This window comes from Somniosus microcephalus, chromosome 3 (assembly GCF_052327205.1).
Source record: "Somniosus microcephalus isolate GS21.2 chromosome 3, FLI_Smic_1.0, whole genome shotgun sequence".
In the NCBI taxonomy this organism is placed as follows: Eukaryota; Metazoa; Chordata; class Chondrichthyes; order Squaliformes; family Somniosidae; genus Somniosus; species Somniosus microcephalus.
This window is the reverse complement of record NC_140989.1, coordinates 284,803,217-284,827,834: the sequence shown is the minus strand read 5'-3', so window position 1 is coordinate 284,827,834 and position 24,618 is coordinate 284,803,217. Positions and strand designations below refer to the sequence as shown.

The following is a 24,618-nucleotide window of genomic DNA, read 5'->3' as shown; positions in this document are numbered from 1 at the left end:
TTTCATGTACAGTTAAACTTCATCTGGGAAAAAGGTTAAAAAAACCTCTGCCCTTTGAGAGACTCCCTGAAGCCCAGTCCAGATGAACTCAAAACAAAAAGTGCAGTCCAGCAACAACAACAAAAAACGGGGATATCATGCCTATAGTGCATTTAAATAAGCACAGGAAAAATAAATACCTGAATATGGTTTAGAAAACCGTGAATATAGAGAATAGGTCTAATGTAAATGGAAAATTTCATATACTTTGGAGGATTTGTGACCCTAAATATAGTTATAAAATCTTTTGTGGCATTGCATTTTTGATCAAGAATGATCATAAATATATTTTTTAATTTGATATGGAGAACTGAATGAAAGAATCTTGAAATATTAGGTGGGCATAATATGCCAGAAACTAATTGCATTACTTTTTTAGTGCAACATTATAAATACAAGTAGAATTTTTTTTTAAACAGAAAATCCTGGAAATCCACAGCAGATTGATCAGCATCTGAATGAGAACAGTAGATTACATTATTTGGAAGGATATTTCATCAGTATACTCACCCAAATGATGATTGACCTGCTGTGTAATTTCAGTACTTGCTGTTTTTATTTCAAATGCCACTGCAAAGCTGCTTTGTCTCCATGTATTTTGTAAATTTACAGGTCTTTGATTCAGGGTGCTAGAAATTTTCCAATCATCGATATTAAGTGTCCATTGTTATGCTGCTCCTCCAATATCTCTTTTGCCCCCTCTCCGACCTGATTTAATTAACAGCTTTTCTAGGTTTGTCACTTGTCTTGGTTTTGGACTAGTGTGCCCAGAAATATTTCTAAAATGTAAACCAGTTATCAACTTTGCAAAGGCAGCACACCTAAGCCTCCTCCCCTTCTCACCTGTACATCAAGTCACTTGGATCTGATGTTGAACATTTTCCCCAAAAGAACAGTTTTACTAGTGTTAAACTTAAGTCAATGGGAATCAGGGGGAAAACGCTCTATTGGCTGGAGTCATACCTAGCACAAAGTAAGATGGTTGTGGTGGTTGAAGGTCAATCATCACAGCCCCAGGACATCGCTGCAGGAGTTCCTCAGGGCAGTGTCCTAGGCCCAACCATCTTCAGCTGCTTCATCAATGACCTTCCCTCCAACATAAGGTCAGAAATGGGGATGTTCGCTGATGACTGCACAGTGTTCAGCATGATTCGCAACTCCACAGATAATAAAGCAGTCCATGCCCGCATGCAACAAGACCTGGACGATGTTCAGGCTTGGGCTGATAAGTGGCAGGTAACATTCACGTCACAGAAGTGTCAGGCAATGACTATCTCCAACAAGTGAGTCTAACCACTTCCCCTTGACATTCAACGGCATTACCATCGCCGAATCCCCCACTATCAACATCCTGGGGGGGTCACCATTAACCAGAAACTTTACTGGACCAGCCACATAAATACTGTGGCAACAAGAGCAGGTCAGAGGCTAGGTATTCTGCAGCGAGTGTCTCATCTCCTGACTCCCCAAAGCCTTTCCACCATCTACAAGGCACAAGTAAGGAGTGTGATGGAATACTCTACACTTCCCTGGATAAATGCAGCTCCAACAACTCTCAAGAAGCTTGACACCATCCAGGACAAAGCAGCCCGCTTGATTGGCACCCCATCCACCACCCATCTACAAGATGCACTGCAGCAACTCGCCAAGGCTTCTTCGGCAGCACCTCCCAAACCCATGACCTCTTCCACCTAGAAGGACAAGGGCAGCAGGCGCATGGGAACACCACCACCTTCAAGTTCCCCTCCAAGTCACACATCATCCTGACTTAGAAGTATATCACCGATCCTTCATCGTCGCTGGGTCAAAATCCTGCAACTCCCTACCTAACAGCACTGTGGGAGTACCATCACCACACGGACTGCAGCGTTCAAGAAGGTGGCTCACCACCAGCTTCTCAAGGGCAACTGGGGATGGGCAATAAATGCTGGCATTGCCAGCGACGCCCTGATCCATAAACGAATTTTTAAAAAGTAAAGCAGCACGGTGGCATAGTGGTTAGCACTGTTGCCTCACAGCGCCAGGGACCCGGGTTCGAATCCGGCCTCGGGTGACTGTGTGGAGTTTGCACATTCTCCCCGTGTTTGCGTGGGTTTCCTCCAGGTGCTCCGGTTTCCTCCCACAGTCAAGATGTGTGGGTTAGGTTGATTGGCTATGATAAATTGACCCTTAGTGTTAGGGGGATTAAATACGTGGGGTTACGGGGATAGGGTGGGATATGTGTTGGTGTAGGGGTTACAGTGATCGGGTGGGATGTGTGTCGGTGCAGGCTCGATGGGCCGAAATGGCCTCTATCTGCACTGTGGGGTTTCTGTGATTCTGTGATAAAATGAATTTGCATATATTATACTAAATAGCCAATGGTCACAGGTTGAATTAAATTGCTGAGTCCTCCTCATGCCTCAATTGGTTAAGCCAATAAGTGCACATCAGGAAAGTCCCTGGTTCAAACTGTGGTTTGTGCCAAGATGACAGAAGTGATGCTAAAATTGTTGTCAACACTATAACCCAGCAAGGAAAGAGAAAGCTGGTGGAAAGAGGAGGGAAAAAAGTGCCCAATTGAAGAGCAATTCTCTTGATGATTTTGATCTGCGTGTGTTAATAGCTGTGCCATATGTGCAGGTACTTTTGAAGAATGAATTTGGAGCCACATGCACACTAGTTATCGACCCTTGATCTCTCCACGTCAACTCATTAGACCAGACTATGGACTGGTCAACAAACCCACATTTGAAGGCTTTATTTCTGCGTTAGTAATTCTGACCTCCTTTTCCCGTAATTCCGTGGCACACACGACTTCCAGAGCTTCAGAGTCACCAGCGTTCCTCAAAACATATAATGCAGTATCCACATTCATCCAGGGCGATAATTTTTCTGAGCAGGTGGAACAAATGTAGAGTTACTGTGACTAAAAAAGGCATATTGCAGAAAAAGGTCCTTTTTTTCTTCTAGGGAAATTTTGTATTGCAAGTATGTCATATTACAACTGTTAAACTGATAAAGATGTATAGTGTTGGGGAGAAGTTGTTTAGAATTCAAATAATCCAGGATTACAGCATGTTGAATAAAACATTTAAAAATGAATAAGGTGTTCGAAATGGTCGGGGAATCATTTAAACATACTTTACGGGGGAATTATGAGACAAAATTAGTCTGCTTCCATTTCACATCATAAATAGTCTGTCTGAAATTCCGCAGCCATATCAGGCTAAATTCATAAAAAAGTGATGAAACTACAGAACGCACATTTCTCATATTGTGAATGATTGAACTGGGTGATTGATGTGCTGCCATTATAAAGATTTGTGAGGCTGCACCTGTCAAACAGAAGGGAACTTCCTTAGGATTAGTAAAATATGTATTAAAAACTCTACATTTTTAAAGGTAACAAAATGTATTGCTCTGCACTGTTTTATGCTTTTAAATAATACATATACATTCATTTCATGCATTTTCTAACTAGAACAGTAAAATGCAAAAAAAAAGATAAAATATGTATCAGTCAGTGTAACATTGTGCCGGCACTGAACCTGTGGTTATAAAAAAAAATTTCAATAGTTACAAGTTCATAATTTTGTTTCCTTTTCAGGAGGGGCTGACATTCTGCAAGAGATCGGCATCCTTGCCCTACCTCACTTAAAATGCTATTCTACAAGTCTGAGCCCAGGACATGAGTGTCAGCAGCTGTTTGACTATATGGGGCTTCGTAACCTAGTCTGATCCTGTCCTCACTTGTGCGGAGAGGGAAGATTTGCTCTGTACAAGGTATAGAAAAATCATAAACATATTTATGAATATATTTATAATTTTGCTACACCTATTGCATAGTGAAAGTATTTCTATCCTTATATGTTCATATAGTTCACTTTCCTTTAGAAGTCATTGGATGGTAATCAGAAGCATGAATCAAGCTGATATTTTCCCTACCTGAGATCAAGAAGACGAGAGAAAAAAGATAAAAGAAAAAGACCATTACTAAGATAGAAGAAAATGGCCTGTCTAAAGTTTGAACACAGATGTAACATATAAAATGTATATATCAGCTCTCCTCTTTCCAAATTTACATTCTGCTACCAAATAGGGCAGCAACTGACATCGCAGGGCTAACACAAACACAAAATCAGCCTTTTGTTTTCCTGGGTGACGTGTAATCACAAGATAACAAGGTAATCACATATGGAGAAGGCCATTCAGCCCATCTTAATTCATCCATCCAGAGAAATCCTAATGTCCTCTCATTGTAGCTTTCAATTATTTAAGTGATTCTGAAGTTTTTGTCTCCACTACTCTATCTAGAAGTTTATTCCACATGTTGATCACTGTGTGAAGAATCATTTCCTGATATTAGTCCTAAATTTACCTTTTACTAATTTAAACTAGTTTCCCCTAGTTCTACTCCCACAGCTTAATTCTGGGATAAACACCATCTATCCATGGGAATTTATTTGTCATCGACCTGATCTGTTTCTCTCTCCACAAATGCTGCCTGACCAGCTGAGTATTTCCAGCATTTTCTGTTTTTATTTCAGATTTCCAGCATCCGCAGTATTGCTTGGGATATCTTTGTTCATAGAGGGCATATTGCTCATGTCTTCCCTTGTGAATACTTGGAGGAAGCAGTCAATCAGAATATTTACTATTTTGTGCTGGTTAGCAGTTTCAAGCTGATTTTCGACTTTTATGGTTTTCACCTCTTCTCTGACTGCCCTCTTACTGTTGTGGTACTGAAAGATTTTTTTTTACTGCTATGCTTGGGCTCAGCTGTTGCGCCTCTCTTTGCCCATCTGAGCATCCTTTTAAACGTGTTTCTGAATTTATTTATATTAATCCCAGTGAGCCCCTTCCCCTTTCTCCCTATTGGATTTGCATAGGCTTTGTTTCCTGTTTATCTTACTTTTAATTTGTTTGTATTACATATGTCTTCTACAGAAATGTTGAACAACCTTCCCTCATTTCATTGAATTTCACCCTTTTAAAGTTGTACATCTGGCTCCTGGTCCTGGGTATTTCTGACTCCCAGATCATGTTAAACTTTATCCTTCTGTAGTCACTGTGCCCAGAGGTGCTATCATTCCATTTCTTGTACATTTCATTAATGGATACCAGATCAAGATGGTCATTGCCTCTTATGGCTTCCTTGACACATTGGCCCCGATTTTCCTGGAGCCGTCAGGCAGGGTTTCAGGCGGGCGGGGGCTGAAAATCGCAGAAATAGGGGGTCGCGACCCCCCCCCCCCGCCCGATTCCCCGCCCCGCCTGGCTTTCGCCCCGGTGTTTCAGCGCGACCCGAATCAGTCTCGCCCGCAGCAGGCGGGACTGGTCAGCGGGAGCCTAATGATCAATAATTGGCATCTGTAATCCTATTTTAAGGGGCCCTTGGAATTTTCAGCCTTTCCCCACATAAACCACGCCTGGTGGGAACACCGCTGATGAAACTGGCGTGAACAATGTCAGCTTGCTTGCTTTCAGCTGCAGGTCAATCAGGAATGAAGAGATTTAATCAGCCAGCATTTGTAGGCTGCAGGACCTTGTTGCTCAAGGCTTGGGGCAACTTGTTGAAGGCTTAGGCACAGCTGTGGAAGGTTGGAGCCGCACACACTTCTCCAGTGTGAGCTCCTGGGAAGCCCCTCTCAGCACCCTCACTCAGCGCTTCCTCAACGGAGGCATCTGCCAGAAGCATGGGAGGCCTTTTGTTCCTTCCCTTCTTGGCATTAGAGGATCTCCAACAGCAGAGGAGGCTGTAGCAGATCCAGCAACAACAGCAGCACCAGCAGGAGCGACAGGCTGCGGCTCAGCCACCTGAGGCAGCACAGGCCAGAAGGGGCCAGCACATGGAAGGCCATCAGCGCAGGAGATACCCCCCAAACAGGGTCTACAGACACAGGGTGAGCTACCTCAACATGACTGAGCAGCAGTGCCAAAGGCGGCTCCGACTTCGCGAGAGGTAGTGGCTGACATCTGCGCAATGCTACAGCAAGACCTGGAGCCCAGAGCACCAGGTCGACACTCCTTACCAGTGGCCATCAAAGTCACCACCGCACTCAACTTTTATGCCTCAGGCTCCTTCCAGGGATCAGCAGCAGACATCAGCGGCATCTCCCAGGCGGCCACACACACTTGCATCAAACAGGTCACCGATAGCCTCTTTGCCCTCGCACACAATCACATCCATTTCACCCGGGATCGCGCAAGTGTGAGGGCGCGAGCGCATGGATTCACTCAGCTGGCAGATTTTCCAAGGGTGCAGGGCGTCATTGACTGCACACATGTGGCCCTTAGGGCACCCCATCGCAATCCAGGAGTTTGTCAACCGCAAGGGCTTCCACTCCCTTAACGTTCAGCTGGTGTGTGACCACAAGAAGGATATTTTACATGTTTGTGCCAAGTACCCTGGCAGCTGCCATGACTCCCTCATACTGCGCCAGTCTACTGTGCCTCCGCTGTTCAGTCCACCAAACGAACTTCAGGGATGGCTACTTGGAGACAAGGGATATCCCCTGCGGAGTTGGCTAATGACGCCGGTGAGGAGACCAGCCAACGAAGCTGAGGAGCGCTACAATTCCAGCCACATTTCCACCAGATGCATTATCGAGCAAGCCATCGGATTGCTAAAGATGCGCTTCAGATGCCTCGATAGATCAGGTGGAGCCCTACAGTACTCATCAGCCAGGGTCTCCAAAATCGTTGTGGTATGCTGTGTGCTTCACAACATGGCACAGCGTCGTGGCTTGCCGATTCCGCAGGACCAAGAGGCTCCTCACAGAGCCGCCTCGGATGAGGATGATGCTGAGGAGGAGGAGGAGGAGGACGAGGACGGAAACGAGCATCCTCCAGAGGCCCGTCAACCAGCGGCACCAGTGCGCGAGAACATTGCTGGGCGGAATGCAAGGAACGCACTCATCCTGGCCGGATTTGCATAGCCTGGTACCTCAAACACTGTAGCCTCGCTGCTTCTTAACTGACCATAGACAGTGGCCCATCCCTGCGCATTTCTACCTATTGGACCAGCTTGCTGGCATCTGCAAGTAATCCTAAGGCCTCAATGTGAAATCCCCATTTGCCAAATGACAGACGCCACAACTGCAGCAGTTGCCACCAGATCTTTTCAGTACAAGAAACCGATGGCATTAAAACTATATACAAGACTTTTCACCCAAGTGACTACCCTTGTGATTAGTGGTGCTTTATTTTTCTTATGCGTGCTCCTACGTAGTGGTACCCCTGTGGCTTCAGCAGATGTGGAGGCCCCTTGCTCACTTTCCTGCTGCTCCTGTCTCAACACCTTTGGCGGGCGTCCTCTGGGGTGGCGAGACTGTGAGGGCTCGCCAACAGTCTGCTGCTCCTGCGGCTGTGCAGGGGTTGAGACTCCTATCTCACTTGGGTGTGGACTCCGGCGGAGCTCTGACCGAGGGCTCTGAAGTAGCATGGAAGTGTGAGCGCATGGAGAGGAGCCCCCCACTTCCTTGAGGTGTGCCAACAACCTCCCTCTCATGGATCAGCTCCCCCTCAGTGCCTGCAAGTGGCTGAAGAGCAACTTGCTGCACATCAGGGGGGCCATGGGGACCCGTACCTGCACTGGAAGTCCTGCTCAGAGGGACTTATGAAGGTCTGGTTTCGGTGCTCAATAGATTCCCATCGCTCCTCAAGAGATGTCATTCTATTCTGAGCACTCACCATGTTTTCGATACCCTGGCGACTAAGCTCCTCCATGGCCGTAGCCCTCCTCTCCTCGGCCGCAGCCAGCCTTACCACGAAGGTAGCCATCCTTTCCGTGGTGATGCTTTCATGCGCCAATGACTCCAATAAGGCTCTGCTCATGCTCGCCATGGACTCCTCCATTCGCTCCACACTCGCAGCGACCCTGGAGACAAAACCTGCCAGAGGCTCCTGCATCTGTGCATGGAGATCCATCACCTCCTCTCTTGCGGATGGACCCAGAGGCATAGGGTCGACATGCAGCTGAGCTGAGCTGGCAGAGGCCTGCGCCCTCCGACAAGGACTCTCCACTGCTGTCCCTGTCTCCACAATCTGCTGATGCTCACTTGTGAGCTGTGATACACCAGGTGACAACACTGGTGAGAGTGCAGGAGTGAGTGCAGAGATTGCATAGCATAGATACTTAGAAGGAGACAAAGATGGTGTGAGGCTGCAAGACCAAGGGCCCTCCCTATGTGTTGTCAGTTGTGTTCCAATCATCAGTGTGAGAGACAGTGTGAGGGCTGCATGGTGGAATAGTTATGTGAATATGAGCATAGAGAGATAGGGAATGGGTAAGGGTGCATGGATGTGACTGTGAAGTGGGATGTGGAGGAAGAGATTGCTGAAGCTGAGTGCTGTTGGGGAAAGGCAATGGGGATCAGGTTGAGGGTGATGGAAACTTCATACTTACTTTCCCTGTACGGTGAAGGTCATGGAAGCGCTTCCTGCACTGCATCCAGGTCCGGCGGGTGACTCCCTGAGAGTTGACCTCTGCAGTCACCTCCATCCATGTAGCCCTGGTCTCTTGGGGAGGCCTCTTCCTCCCTGTGCTAGGGAAGAGGACCTCCCTGTGGGCCCTAACCCCATCCACCAATGTCTGCAGTGACGTCTCATCAAATTTGGCAGCAGCTCAACCTCTGCCACTGGCACTGGCAACAGCTGGTGCAGGCTCCTCTGCCATTCTGTACGACTGGTTGGGAAGCCTGCAGAGGTTGAAAAGCTTGCTGGACACTTTAAAAGCACCACGAATGATGACATCATACTGTGGGGCTTTCTGACTGGAAATGGACAATTAGCAAGGGTGCCCACACGCTGGAAATAAATTGGCCAATTGAGGGAAAATTGCGTGCAGCTGGCTGACCCATTTAGATTCGGGTCGGAACCCGACAATTTCCTGCACCTTCGGGAAAATCGGGGCCATTGTGTCAAGAAGCAGTCATACACCACATCTACCAACTCTAACTCTAAACCACTTGGGTTTTCTCTCAGGTTGATTGAAGTCTCCCATTAGAATAACTTTCCTCTTCTCACTTACCCTTCACAGGAAAAATTGCCCTCCTTCTCATGCTGACCAAGTGGTCTATAACAAACCCCTAGGCTGCGATTTCACCAGCCATGGCAAGTCCAGTGTGGCCAGAGTAGGCAGCGGCCTCAAACCCCGCTCCCGTCTTCATCCCGCCTCCTCCAAGTGATTTTACCCTGATTGGCCTTGTTAAGCCCGCCATGCGAGGTTCCCGGCCAATTAAAAGGGAGCAGATCTGGTGGCGTCATCTGATGACGCGTCATCAGCCGGTTTCCTTAAAGGGGCCATGTCCATATTCATTTTGACAGTTGTGCTGTCCGTGTTCTACAGCAGTGAGGTGCTGCAAGCACTGACAAGCACTGCACAGAGGTGCGTGGCTGTATCCAGGCTCTCCCTGGAGGGAGTCACAGCACGCAGGGAGGTTCTCTTCCCTTCCAATGGGAGGAAGAGACCTCCCCAGGAGACCAACGCAGCCTGGTTGCACATTGCACAGGAGGGCACAGGCAGGGATATCGTCAGGAGGACCTGCCTGCAGTGGCGCAAACCTTTCAATGATCTCAGTAGATCAACAAACGTTACTGCAAAGCCACACTCAACCTCATCCTGCTGTGCCACTCATCACATCCCCATCACTCTGCCTTCCCTACTCTTCTCCTGCACATCCTTACTCACACCAATTTACCTTACACCTGCACCCATTCCCCTCTATCTACATTATCACTTCCCCATCTCACTAGCCACCCCGCACACTCGCCCTCATCCTTGTCCAATCATTCAAACCAACAACACACAAGGGTAGGCACTTGTGTGCTTTAGCCAATGTTCGTGTAAAGTTTCTGTTAATGTGTTGTTAAATATTGAAATCCTTATTTTCACCACTTTGACTTCTTGGACAGATTTGTGTGTACTTTTAAAAGTGTCTTAGTGAGTTCCAGTGAATGGTGAGACATAACATTCAACTACCCCCCCACCCCCCAATGCTGAGGAGTGTGAAAGGAATGGTTTGGACATTGTAGGGATGCTTTGTGGTGCTGGTGTGGGGTGGTGCCAACCTGGTGCATCATGTGGTAGCCAACCTGGTGCATCATGTGGTAGCCAGGGTGTACAGTGTTAAGTGAAGCAAATCTGGACATGGTGAGGCTATCGCTGGTGTACCGGGCAGCAATGTGCACGGGTGATGATGCCCTGTGTCCAGTGCAGCATCAGTTGATTGCAGAGAAGACTGGTGTGGATGTTGGTGCTGCTGGTGTGGGGGCTGATCGTGGTGGGATTCTGAGGACCAAGGTGAGATTTTTTCAAGGGCACCGATGCTGATGGAATAGATGGCAGGTGAGGTTGAGATGACAAGCAATTTGTCACTGGTGAGAGAGGTTGTTCCAATGAGGTGACACTGGATAGAGAGTTTGCTCCAAACACTTGCTAACTGCATAAAGGTCAATCTGTCTTCTAAATGCAGTAAGCAACAGCTTCTAACCTTGGAAAGTGAAGACCTATGAAATGGGAGCTTTCATAGACCGTTTGCAGTTGTCAGGTTAGTAAATCATTCCATGCTGACACAACACCCAACCTACTTACCTGACATGATCCCCGCACTCCGGGAAACTCGTGGAAAAGCTGGTAAAATGGTAAGTACTTGGTAAAATGGTGCCCAACTACCTTTCAACAAGCTTTTAAGTATCTAAAGTGGCTGACCCACCCACTTGGCGTCAGGTCTGTTCAGGAGTGACAGACCAGACACTTCGGAAACTGACAAGGAGGCGGGTTTACAGTGGGATACCAACCCGCTGTCAATCTTTATGATTTTGACATCGGACCCACTTCCAAACCCGCACTCTGAGCGCCGGCAAAATTCCGACCCTAGTGTTAGCTTGGATTGTTTTCAGTATTAGAGACGTCTCACCACAGTAGACAAGATGTTGCAGAATATTTGGCAAACTATACCTTCACTTTGGCTGAGATTTAATGGTCTGATGGTGAGAAAAACATTTGTTGTTTGATGCAATTCCAGTCTATACCGATGACTGACGATTCCACCATCATCTTCCAGGAAAAAGCATCCCTTTGACCAAGCATGTTGCCAGTTCTAGAATGAGAAGAGCATATATATGGTAAAAGCATAGAAAAGTCGCTCCAACAGAGGTGCAAAACTTATTTATTTATTAATGTTCATTCAGTAACACAGACAGACAGCAAACTAACATTTCACATTTGGATATATTGAGGTATAACAAGAGTGGAATCTTGGAAATGTTAGTCATTAGTAGGATCAGTGATTTGGGGCAATGAAAATTTCTACACGTAGCATGTATAGTGTGATCTGATGCCCAAGTACTGCTATTTTACATCAAACATTTCTGAGGCAGTGAAAATGCCAACTTCTAAGCAGATACGAGTGATTTTGTTTTAAACTCACTGATACAACAAATCAATTGCCCTAGCATTCAAAACGTATTAACATGTGGATCATAAACTTACAAGTACATGACACTGTTAAGTATGGCATACGAATCATTAAAAATAGTGATGTCGATTTAAGGCATTAAGTTTTTGTGGGAAGCGAGACCCTTTTCTTTTAAAATTTTTCTAAATTTTCTCTTTTTCAGCTTTTGTACCATACACCACAGAAGGCAATGGCCCATCTCCCTGGCCTCTGCCAATAGCACTTTGAAACCATCCACTAAGATGCATGTCTGGCCTCTTCTCAACATCTTCTCGGGGCAGCATGACTGAGATTGGGAATTCCATGTGTCAGGAGAAGAATGGATGTGAACTCAAATGTCAGCACTCTGACACAGTGTATTGGTGATCTGATATACTGGTATTAAATCTGATAGAAAATATATGCTTTAGTCCAAAAACTATTCCTCTAACATATCCTATAAAGACAAGCTTTTACAACTCAAAATAATATCTGCTCATGTAAACAAAATACACTGGCTCAGCAAGGCTTTTTATTGGTTGTGCAGTTAGAATGTAGAGGCAGTGCAAGTCTAACTTCCCAGAAGGATCCCAGAGAGTATGCCAGTCTCTGTTAATCAAAAAGCATTTTTTACCTTCATGACTGTAGTGCATTGATTAATCTATGACAAAGATTTACATTAAGAAAAAACCTAATTACAATGGGATACTCCAAGCCAGTTACAACAAAATTAATAATGCCAAATGTATTTACACTACAGATATTTAATTGGTGTGAAGAAACATTTTTAGAAACATCAATAGTAATAATCAATTTATTTTGAGAGTGGGTTGTTTCTGGTGAGGATAATGATCTCTTGGTTTAATCCCAAATTATACTTTTTTTTTAATGTTTCCATGGTCTCTTGTCCACAGATCCAACTGCACAGAGAGGGCATGAAGTAATCTGCTCTCAGATTGAAACCACACTCTACAAAGATGCACAAGCTCGTTGGACAATAACTATTTTGTTGAGTTGCATTCCCTAGGCCTGTCCTCTGCCTCCACCCATTTAAGGATGTGCTTGGCCTTTGTTTGGTCCCTTCATACAGCAACATGACTGAAATGGGGACCACACCAGTGTAGAAGGATAATGGCCACATCCCACTACTTTTGTGACACTCCACTGTATCCTGAAGCAGCTTTTTTCTAACCTTGTGTTTTTTCTGATAGACACATGAACATGTAACACTTCTGTTATGGCATAAACTCCTTCAAGCCTTGGCTGTTTCCTTTAAGAGTGCGTCCGTGTGTGCGTTGGACAAGCCCGCCCAAGATGCTCTCACCCATCTGTTCACTTGGCCTGTCCCCTGCAGAGGCACTTCTAACAACCCATTACTAACCGCTCATAATGCCGCCCATGCAGATACTGCCTTGCTAACACATTCAATGCACTCGTGCAAGCTAGCAATGAATGAAGCACAATGTGGACATTAAGTAACCTAACTGAACTTGGCACGTTAATGCATGATAGAAGATTTGTTTTATTAATTCTCTTTATGTTTTCCTGTGAAATTAAAAGGAACAAAATGATTAAAAAGACAATCTGCATTGCTTGGCGGCTGTCTTTTAAATAATGTGTTGTGTTTTATAGTAACACCATGTTATTTCCAGTTTTGAAGCCCAATGTAGCAGGATGTGTATGGAGCAAGGGATGCCAGAGTCTGCCAAATCCACAGTTATGGTAGATTAAGGACGCTTCAATTGGACAGCTGGACTGTATCTTCCTGAAATTTTACAAACAATTCCACTGGCAGTATGTTTCTGATAATGCACCAGATGGCGCTCCAGTCACTTAGATTTCCATTCAGAAAGTTCCGTCCACTGAAAGTTAATGCTTTTAATGCAATGCATTACAAATGCTTTACTGTGCACTGTAGCTCTGGTGAATTATTTTACAGGTAAATTCAACAATACTATCTCGTGCAGAAAATTATGGAACAAAATCAGTCACACAGCGCAGCACAAAGATTTTATGTTTACGTACAATGCAGGACGAGATACCCTCTTTTAGGGTACGTTCCTCCTTTCCCCGGTCTTCCCAAACCATGCACAAGCAGGACTCGTATGCTCTGAGGCATTCACCATTAAACTACACATAAATCAACTAATAGAAGGTACAGAGTGGCTTGGGATTATTTTCCCTCCTTCCCTTTTTTTGAGAAAAGCATCTGGTACCCCCCCCACTCCCATCCTCCGAGTAGCAGCAAAACTGACACAGGAGCTCAGCTTAACAGAGGCACCTTTAAATCCAACATGCCAAGGCACAAAATGAATGTGTTTTAAAACACGTTTCTTTACGCATCAATTCTTCACAGTTACGGACATTTGGTGCAACAAGCCCATCCCTTTACGGTTGATTTTAATACTACTACTCAACTTGTTACTACACCCTTCAAACTCTTCTCTCCTCAGAAACACATCAAATTGAACCTTGAACACACAGATGCTGTCAGCTTCAATGGCTTTCCCTGGTAACATTTCTTTGGATGAAAATATTTCACCCGACTTCCCTTCCAACTATTAATTTTTAATTTTGTCTGTTTGGTATTTGCATAATTCACCACAGTGAACAACTTGCCAGATTTTGTTCTGTCACATTAAATATTAAAAGTCACTGGCCATGCATTGGCTCACTAATACAGTATATTAAAATAAACTGGTACACATTCTTAAATTCTCTGCCTTTGCTTTATTTCCTAGTGTGATTTCATTTTTGTTAATGCCCATCTCAGCAAAACCTAATCCTCTTTTTATTTAAAAAGAGATGTTCAAATCAAAGAGGATATACAGCAAAGTCCAGTTGGACACCAATTGTCTCCCCGCCTCTACTGATGGCATGGACTGCTGTACACTGTGGTATAGATCCACTGGCCCCAGTGACCCTCAGGTACCTTGCACACGTGGCCATTCTTCATGTGTAAGCCTAGACGGAGAACGTTGGGAACGCATTCAAAGATGGTGCACTTCACAGCCAAGCTCAATTGCGTCCTTACCCAATATCTGCTAATGCACTTTCCAGCAGGGGTCACTGGATAACCATCAAGAGCATGAACCCTGGCAGATTTTTTACTTCTCTAGCCTGGGGCACTGAGGCCAATTGTAGAGACATAACTGCTGCCCCGGCTGAGATCAGTTAACTCAGCATTGACTGGAACTGAAACTGGGGCCTTCTGGTCTAATTGGCCTAGGACTACAACAAGCCTTTACCCTGGCTATAACCTAAATTTATTTAAAGGTATGTCATGAACTTATCGACTAAATGAAAGATCTTATTAACGGCAGGTTATTCCGGCCAACATTCTTCTTTGTGATCATGCATACTGGCAGCAATCTCACCTGTGAAAGAGTTGCTGTAACAGCGCATCACCCATGTGATATCCTCCACACAGTTAACAGCAATGAAGTGTGATTGATGAAGTCACCACACTACTTTCATCATAATTTACAAGTAAAATGTAATCTGTTTTAACTCTGCTGAAACAGATAATATCGTGCAAGATCGATACATTATGAACGTCTTTTTTATTTTAGAAATTCCAACGTCTGGGACAAAATTCAAGATTAAAAAAAAGACAGACCCACTGATCACAAAGAGCAGACAGAGGCTGGGCTGTAATATATTATGACATCACCATGCCCCAGGCACAACATTATTCACAAAGTTCAGTTTGCAAATGAGCAAAGAAGTGCACAGATTTTAAATGTGGTTGCAGCTGGGGTTTTTTTAAACAAAAATACTGCCACTTGGTTAATGTGCCACTGTATTTATTTTTAAAGAGTTTGGCACCAGCAGCTAAAACCACCAATTAATGCTATGTTATTTTAATCAAACTCTGCTTAACTGGAGTGAATGGGAACTGATTGCACAAACTGTGATGTGGTGGTCATTTGATAAAATAACCAGGTCAGTCAAGAAAGGAATATTTCAGCCTGTGTAGCCACTGTCTATTTCTGCTCCTCCCAAAATGTTTAACCAACTAGGTAATTCAAATGAAACTAGTGTGTAGTCCTTTAACAAGCTTAACTATATACTGCAATAATTTACAACACTTTGCCATATTGTTTAAACAAAACAAGATTTCAAAATAAAACAACACCAGAGTGTTTCCTGCATCAGATGTCTTTTTTTGGTGGAAGCTATTACTGGGATAGAATTATCTACAAAAGCGCCTAAGGGGTATAATTACTTGGAAGGAGAATGTGAAATACGGTCCCACTGAGACCCTGCATTCAGACATTTAATATAGGAAGCCATGACATCTTTTCCATTTCATCATATATTTATGCTGCCTTTGTGTTTTTGGGTTGCACTGTATGGAGGGGAAAGAGGTGTCAAGTGAGATGTGGCTCTGTTATTTCTCTGTGCTGCAGCACTAAAATCATCAATGCACAATTTTTACAGAGGGTCTCCAGGCTCCCATTCACAACCAGAACAGTAACATTTTCCAATTTTCTCTTGGAGCATTTACAGCTGTTATTGTATTGAATGCTGAAAGGAAAATCTAACAGAAGTTGAGAGATGAAGGAAGGAAAGAAAAGAGGGGGGAAAAAAATCAACATTAACACTACACAAATATTGACTTTACAAAGTCAATATCATGTTATCTTTACCCCTTAGGAACTAAAATTGAAAGAGGCTGATTCTAGTTTTGAAACAAGCAAGTAGTATGTGCAGTCAATATTTATTTTCTGTAATATGGAAAAAGAGAGGGGAAAAAATACTTGTAACTTCAAAATTAGATCTTCTGCTATAACTGGCTGATGCTCAAACTCCCTACAAGATTCAATCTAAATTCTCTCAAATGCAGTAGAGATCCAAATACACTCCCAATCCAATTGCAGAATTCCCATCAACCTATAAAATTACTTCCCTATTCTTTCATCATATAGCGTCTGATCCATATATAATACTTAAATGCCTAAACCAGATTTATTTTTTATTTTCATTGTGTTTTTTCTCAATTTCTGCCCTTCTCAAAAGGTGCTAACTTGTGTTGGTGCGCAGTTCCATGGGCACTACCTGCCCTCCAGCACCATGCCCAGCTGGCCATTCTTTATATGTTCCTCACCAAGTAATGCAGCATGCCTACCATCGCCTTGGATAAAATCAGCTAACTCAGCATAGATCAGGGACTGAACCTGGGACCTACAAGTCAGTATGGCTCAGGATCTCATCACACTAAAACCATGGAAGAGTTTGCGTATTTGTTTCAAGTGTTTCTTCAATTATTCAGCTCAACAGCTAGACATTGCCTAATTTCACTTGGAACTACTTTTGGAAATGAATACCTTATGGTAAAAGTTTTTCCCCCAGAACAGCATTTATTTTAGAACATGCTGTATGGAGTTTGCTCTAAGACTGCAGCACATCAAGAGGTTATGATCACCAAAGTAAATCTTGAATGCTTCATCATAAGGAGAAATTAGGGCAGATGACCAAAAGCTTGGTCAAAGAGGTAGGTTTTAAGGAGCATCTTAAAGGAGGAAAGACAGGTGGCAAGGCGGAGAGGTGTAGGCAGGGAATTCCAGAGCTTAGGGCCTAGGCAACAGAAGGCACAGCCACCAATGGTTGAGCGATTATAATCAGGGATGCTCAAGAGGGCAGAATTAGAGGAGCGCAGATATCTCGGGGGGTTGTGGGGCTGAAGGAGATTACAGAGATAGGGAGGGGCGAAGCCATGGAGGGATTTGAAAACAAGGATGAGAATTTTGAAATCGAGGTGTTGCTTAACTGGGAGCCAATGTAGTTCAGCGAGTACAGGGGTGATGGGTGAATGGGACTTGGTGTGAGTTAGGACACAGGCAGCCGAATCTTGGATCATCTCAAGTTTACGTAGGGTAGAATGTGGGAGGCCAGCCAGGAGTGTGTTGGAATAGTCTAATCTGGAGGTAACAAAGGCATGGATGAGAGTTTCAGCAACGGATGAGCTGAGGCAGGGGCAGATAGTGCGATGTTACGGAGGTGGAAGTAGGCGGTCTTTGTTATGCTGCGGATATGTGGTCGGAAGCTCATTTCAAGGTCAAACAAGGTTGCGAACAGTGTGGTTCAGCCTCAGACAGACGTTAGGGAGAGGGATGGAGTCAGTGGCTAGGGAACGGAGTTTGTGGTGGGGACCGAAAACAATGGCTTCGATCTTCCCAGTATTTAATTGGAGAAAATTTCTGCTCATCCAGAACTGGATGTCAGATGAGCAGTCTGACAATTTAGAGACCGTGGAGGGATCGAGAGAAGAGGTAGTGAGGTAGAGCTAGGTATCGTCAGCGTACATGTGTAAACTGACGCTGTGTTTTCGGATGATGTCGCCAAGCGGCAACATGTAGATGAGAAATAAAAGGGGGCCAAGGATAGATCCTTGGGGGACACCAGAGATAATGATACGGGAGCGGGAAGAGAAGCCATTGCAGGTGATTCTCTGGCTACGATTAGATAGATAAGAATGGAACCAGGCAAGTGCAGTCCCACCCAGCTGGATGACAGTGGAGAGGCGTTGGAGAAGGATGGAGTGGTGAACTGTGTCAAAGGCTGCAGACAAATCAAGAAGGACGAGGAGGGATAGTTTACCTTTGTCATAGTCACAAAGGATGTCATTTGTGACTTTGATGAGAGCTGTTTCGGTACTGTGGCAAGGGCGGAAACCTGATTGGAGGGATTCAAACATGGAATAATATTGGCACTTAATGTATTGATTGGCACAGGAGAGTAACAGCTCCATACAGATGTAAAGTGTTGTATAACATTGAAAATTTAGTTGCAGAATCACCAATAGATGTTGGGTAAGAAAATGATTGGGCTCCACTGTGGCACCTGTTACAGTCAAATAGCCAGCCACCACTAACTATCTGGGCTTAATCATGAAGAATGGCCACTTAGACAAGGGACCCAAAGTCAGTCAGCACCACTGAACTGTGTAACAGTAAGACTTGGTGCCTTCAGGGCAAAAGTAGGGAAATGCTAGCAAATAAATACTACTTGCTGACTGTCTTGCTATGTATTTCCAGAATTTTGTGTTTTTATTTCAGATTTCCAGCATTTGCAGTTTTTTTTTCGTATTACAAATAAATACCTCTGATGTTGCAATTTAAAATATATTTATCAAAAAAAAGTAATTCTAGAATTCACAAAATCTGCACTAGTGCAAGAGGGGAAATCATTAAATATTTATTATTTGTCTGCTCCACTTTATTGCAACAAGAAATACACAAGTCTGCAAAATGCAATGATAGAGTGACTAGTAAACCGTAATGTCGCCACAATAGTTTGCGATGTACTGCAGACTATGTCCTTAGGGCTACTGTGCTGTTTCTGCGCTCCTTTCAATTGGACCAACAGTGCAAATTACATTATGTTCATTATCTGGAGCTATTATTTTTAGTATGGACACTCGGGTCTCTGTGGATAAATAACATTCTTGTATTCAGTAACATTTTTGACCGGGAAAAATACATAGAGCAATAATGCAACATAACCAGCAGAATTATCCATGGATTCACATTTTAAAACTGTTTGAATTAAATTAAGTTTACGTAAGAACATAAGACATAGGAGCAAAAGTAGGTCGTTTGGCCCCTCGAGCCTGCTCCGCCATTCAATAAGATCATGGCTGATCTGATCTTGGCCTCAACTCCACTTCCCTACCTGCTCCCAATAACCCTCGACTCACTTATCGTTCAAAAATCTGTCTATCTCTACCTTAAATATATTCAATGACCCAGCCACCACTGCTCTTGGGGAAAGAGAATTCCAAAGATTCACAACCTCAGAGAAGAAATTTCTCCTCATTTCCAATTTAAAAGGGTGCCTCCTTATTCTGAAGCTATGCCCCCTAGTTCTAGATTCCCCCACGAGGGGAAACATTCTCTCTGCATCTACTTTGTCAAGCCCTTTCAGAATCTTATATGTTTCAATAAGATCCCCTCTCATTCTTCTAAACTCCAATGAGTATAGGCCCAACCTGCTCAACCTTTCATCATAAGACAACCCCTTCATCTCCGGAATCAACCTCGTGAACCTTCTCTGAACTGCCTCCAATGAAAGTATATCCTTCCTTAAATAAGGAGACCAAAACTGTACGCAGTACTCCAGGTGTGGTTTCACCAACGCCCTGTACAGTTGTAACAGGACTTCCCTGCTTTTATACTCCATTCCCTTTGCAATAAAGGCCAACACTCTATTTGCCTTCCTAATTACAGTACTTGCTGTACCTGCATGCTAACTTTTTGTGATTCATGTACAAGGACCCCCAGATCCCTCTGTACCTCAGCATTTTGTAATCTCTCCCCATTTAAATAATAATTTGCTTTTTTATTTTTCCTACCAAAGTGGATAACCTCGCATTTTCCCACATTAAACTCCATCTGCTAGATTTCTGCCCACGCACTTAGCCTATCTATATCCCTTTGGAGATTCTTTGTGTCCTCCAAACAATTTGCTTTCCCACCTATCTTTGTATCATCAGCAAATTTGGCTACATTACACTCAGTCCCTTCATCCAAGTCATTAATATAGGTCGTAAATAGTTGAGGCCCCAGCACTGATCCCTGCGGCACCCCAGTAGTTACAGTTTGCCAACCTGAAAATTACCCATTTATCCCAACTCTCTGTTTTCTGTTAGTTAGTCAATCCTTTATCCATGCTAATATATTACCTCCAATGACGTGAGCTCTTATCTTGTGCAGTAACCTTTTATGTGGCATCTTATCGAATGCCTTCTGGAAATCCAAATACACACCATCTACTGGTTCCCCTTTATCCACCCTGCTCATTACATCCTCAAAGAACTCCAGCAAATTTGTCAAACATGATTTCCCGTTCATAAAACCATGCTGACTCTGCTTGACTATATTATGATTTTCTAAATGTCCTGCTATCACTTCCTTAATGATGGACTCCAGCATTTTCCCAATGACATATGTTAGGCTAACTGGTCGATAGTTGCCTGCTTTCTATCTCCCTCTTTTCTTAAATAGGGGCATTACATTTGCAGTTTTCCAATCCGCTGGGACCTCTCCAGAATCCAGAGAATTTTGGTAGATTATAAACAATGCATCCACTATCTCTGTAGCCACCTCTTTTAAGACTCTAGGATGCACACCATCGGGTCATGGGGACTTGTCCCATTAGTTTGCCTAGTACTTTCTCTCTAGTGATAGTGATTGTTTTAAGTTCCCCCCCACCCCAATAGCCCCTTGATTATCCATTATTGGGATGCTTTTAGTGTCATCAACCGTGAAAACAGATACAAAATATTTATTCAAGATCTCCGCCATTTCCCTGTTTCCCATTATTAATTCCCCAGACTCATCTTTTAGGGGACCAACGTTTACTTTAGCTACTCTCTTCCTTTTTATATACCTGTAGAAGCTCTGTCTGTTTTTATATTTCTTGCTAGCTTACTCTCATAAGCTATCTTCGCTCTCTATCATTTTTTTTAGTCGTCCTTTGCTGCTTTTAAAAAATTTCCCAATCCTCTGGCCTTTCACTATGGTTCGCAACATTGTATGTTTTTTTTCCCAATTTGATACCATCCTTTACTTCCTTAGCTAGCTACGGATGGTTCATCCTTCTCTCAGGGTCTTTCTTTCTCACTGAAATATATCTTTGCTGAGAGTTATGAAATATCTCTTTAAATATGTTTGCCACTGTTTTTTTACAGTCTTACCCTGTAATATATTTTCCCAGTCCACTTTAACCAAGTCTGCCTTCATACCTTTGTAATTACCTTTTTTAAGGTCAGGACACTAGTTTCAGACCTAGCTTTCTCACCCTCAAACTGAATTTGAAATTCTACCATGCTATGATCACTCTTCCCAAGAGGATCCTTCACTTCAAGGTCATTAATTAATCCAGCCTCGTTACACATTACCAGATCTAAAATAGTCTTCTCCCTGGTTGATTCCACAACATATTGTTTCAAGAAACGATCACTTATACACCTAAGAACTCTTCCTCAATTCTACCATTGCCAATTTGCTTTGTTCAATCAATATGAAGATTAAAATCTTCATAAAAGATTAATAGCCGTACCTTTCTTACAAGCCTCATTATTTCTTGATTTATTCTCTGTCCTACAGTGTGGCTACTGTTTGGGGGCCTGTAGACCACTCCCACCAGTGACTTTTTACCCTTATTATTTCTTATCTCCACCCAAACTGATTCTACGTCTTGATCTTCTAGGTCAATATCATTTCTCATTACTGCACTGATCTCATCCCTTATTAACAGAGCTACACCACCTCCTTTTCCTTTCTGCCTATCCTTACGAAATGGCAAATACCCCTGGATATTCAGTTCCCAGCCTTGGTCACCTTGCAACCACTTCTCTGTAATGGCTATCAGATCATACCCATTTATTTCTATTTATACTGTCAACTCAGCTATCTTGTTACGAATGCTGTGTGCGTTCAGATATAGAGCTTTTAATTTTATCTTTTTACCATTTTTCCCTGCTCTGACCCCTCTTTTTGATGCACTCTTGCGTGTATACGCTCTGTCCCTTCCCATCACACCCTGGTCATCATTACCCCTATCGCTACCCTGCACTTCTGCCTTCTCACTTTTCTTTTACTTTTTTAATTTCTGCTCAGCGTATCCCCCCCCACTATTTAGTTTATTCCCTTCTTTTTCCAAGTGGAAGGCAGTGACTAGTGGGGTACCGCAGGGATCGGTGCTAGGACCCCAGTTATTCACAATATATATAATGATCTAGACGAGGGAACTAGATGTAATATCTCCAAGTTTGCAGACGACACAAAGCTGGGTGGGCGTGTGTGCTGTGAGGAGGATGCAGAGAAACTCCAGTATGATTTGGACAGGTTGGGCGATTGGGCAGATGCAGTATAATGTGGATAAATGCGGTTATCCACTTTGGTGGCAAAAACAGGAAGGCAGATTATTATCTGAACGGCAATAGATTGGGAAAAGGGGAAGTGCAACGAGATCTGGGTGTCCTTGTGCACCAGTCGCTGAAGGTAAGCAAGTAACTCATTGGAGTTCAGAAGAATGAGAGGCGATCTTATTGAAACATATAAGATTGTGAAGGGGTTGGCTCAGGTGGATGCGGGGAGGATGTTCCCGATGATGGGTGAAACTAGAACTAGGGGGCATAGTCTTAGAATAAGGGGCTGCTCTTTCAAAACTGAGATGAGGAGGAACTACTTCACTCAGAGGGTGGTAGGTCCATGGAATATGCTGCCCCAAAAAGCTGTAGAAGCTACATCATTACATAAATTTAAAACAGAAATAGACAGTTTCCTAGAAGTAAAGGGAATTAAGGGTTACGGGGAGCGGGCAGGAATTTGGACATGAGTCTAGGTTCGGATCGGTCATGGCCCTGTGGGTAGCGGAGCCGTGTAGCCTGATCCTGCTCCTATTTCGTGTGTCTAATTCTGTTAGATTCAGGAGATGGTTCTGTGATAGTGGATTGGCGGTTAGGATCAGATCAGCCATGATCTTATTGAATGGCGGAGCAGGCTCGAGGGGCCGATTGGCCTACTCCTGCTCCTATTTCTTATGTTATGTTCTTATGTATGCAGGTGCAGCAGACGGTTAAGAAGGCAAATGGTATGCTGGCCTTCCTAGCGAGAGGATTCGAGTACAGGAGCAAGGATGTCTTGCTGCAGTTGTACAGGGCCTTGGTGAGACCACACCTTGAGTATTGTGTGCAGTTTTGGTCGCCTTATCTGAGGAAGGATGTTCTTGCCATGGAGGGAGTGCAGCGAAGATTCACCAGACTGATACCTGGGATGGCAGGAATGGCGTATGAGGAGAGATTGGATCAATTAGGCTTATATTCGCTAGAGTTTAGAAGAATGAGAGGGGATCTCATTGAAACTTATAAAATTCTAACAGGACTAGACAGACTAGATGCAAGAAGGCTGTTCCCGATGGCAGGGGAGTCCAGAACCAGGGGTCACAGTCTAAGGATAAGGGGTAAGCCATTTAGGACTGAGATGAGGAGGAATTTCTTCACCCAGAGAGTGGTGAACCTGTGGAATTCTCTACCACAGAAGACAGTTGAGGCCAATTCATTAAATATATTCAAGAAGGAGTTAGATATATTTCTTAAGGCTAAGTGAATCAAGGGATATGGGGAGAAAGCAGGGACAGGGTACTGAATTTGGATGATCAGCCATGATCTCATTGAATGGCAGAGCAGGCTCAAGGGGCCAAATGGCCTACTCCTGCTCCTATCTTCTATGGTTCTATGTTTCTTCCTTTCTCTGCCTCCTTATCCAGAGAGATCTGTGCTATCCTATACTTCATTATCACCGCATGTTTGTGGTTAAGTTTAATCTACCCCACACATATAGCTAAAGATGTAAACAATAAGACATAAAGTGCTGTCATTCTGATTATGGTTTTCACACAAAACATTAGTCAGTCTTCCTATTTCAGAAGCAGATTAACCCTGTGTGTGTTTCTGGCACATTGGCTACAATTTCCCTACCTCGACAGGTCCGTGGCAGGCAAAGTCGGTGGCAGGTCGCGGCTTCACTGTTGGCTCCATCCCAGCCTCCGACATGACTTTCCCCTGATTGGGCTTGTGAAGCCTGCCCAGCGGGTTTCACGCCAATTGAAGGGAGTGGGTCTGATGACATCATTTGATGACACATCAGCCGGTTTCCTTAAAGGGACCATGCGCAAATTTACTTTGACATTTGTGCTGTCAGTGTTCCACAGCATTGAGGTGCTGCAAACACAGACAAGCACTGCACAGAGGTGCACAGCTGCACCCAGGCTCTCCCATGACTCCCTCTTATGCTTATGGAGGGAGTCACAGCACGCAGGAAGGTCCTCTTCCCTTCCAATGGGCGGAAGAGACCTCCCCAGGAGATCAACATAGCCTGGTTGCACATTGCACAGGAGGACACAAACAGGGATGTGGTCAGGAGGACCAGGCTGCAGTGGTGCAAACCTTTCAATGATCTCAGCAGGTCACGAAACGTTACTGCAAAGCCACAACTCAACCTCATCCTGCTGTGCCTCTCATCACGTCCCCATTACTCTGCCTTCCCTACCCTACTCCTGCACATCCTTACTCACGCCAACGTACCTTGCACCTCCACCCATCCCTCTTTATCTATATTATCGCTTCCCCATCTCACTAGCCACCCCTCAC

The 24,618-nt window shown here is 44.1% G+C and overlaps 1 protein-coding gene across 1 annotated transcript in view; it reads right to left on the bottom strand.

Annotated features, from left to right (window-relative positions):
• efcab7 (EF-hand calcium binding domain 7) overlaps nt 1-24,618 on the bottom strand; it is a 151,491-nt gene that overhangs the window by 90,848 nt on the left and 36,025 nt on the right. Inside the window, exons 7-8 of the mRNA XM_085982688.1 lie at nt 10,982-11,123; nt 2,804-2,913 (exon numbers count right to left, since the gene is read on the bottom strand). Of these exons, the coding sequence (XP_085838814.1) occupies nt 2,804-2,913; nt 10,982-11,123 (252 nt within the window). The remainder of the gene's footprint in view (nt 1-2,803; nt 2,914-10,981; nt 11,124-24,618) is intronic.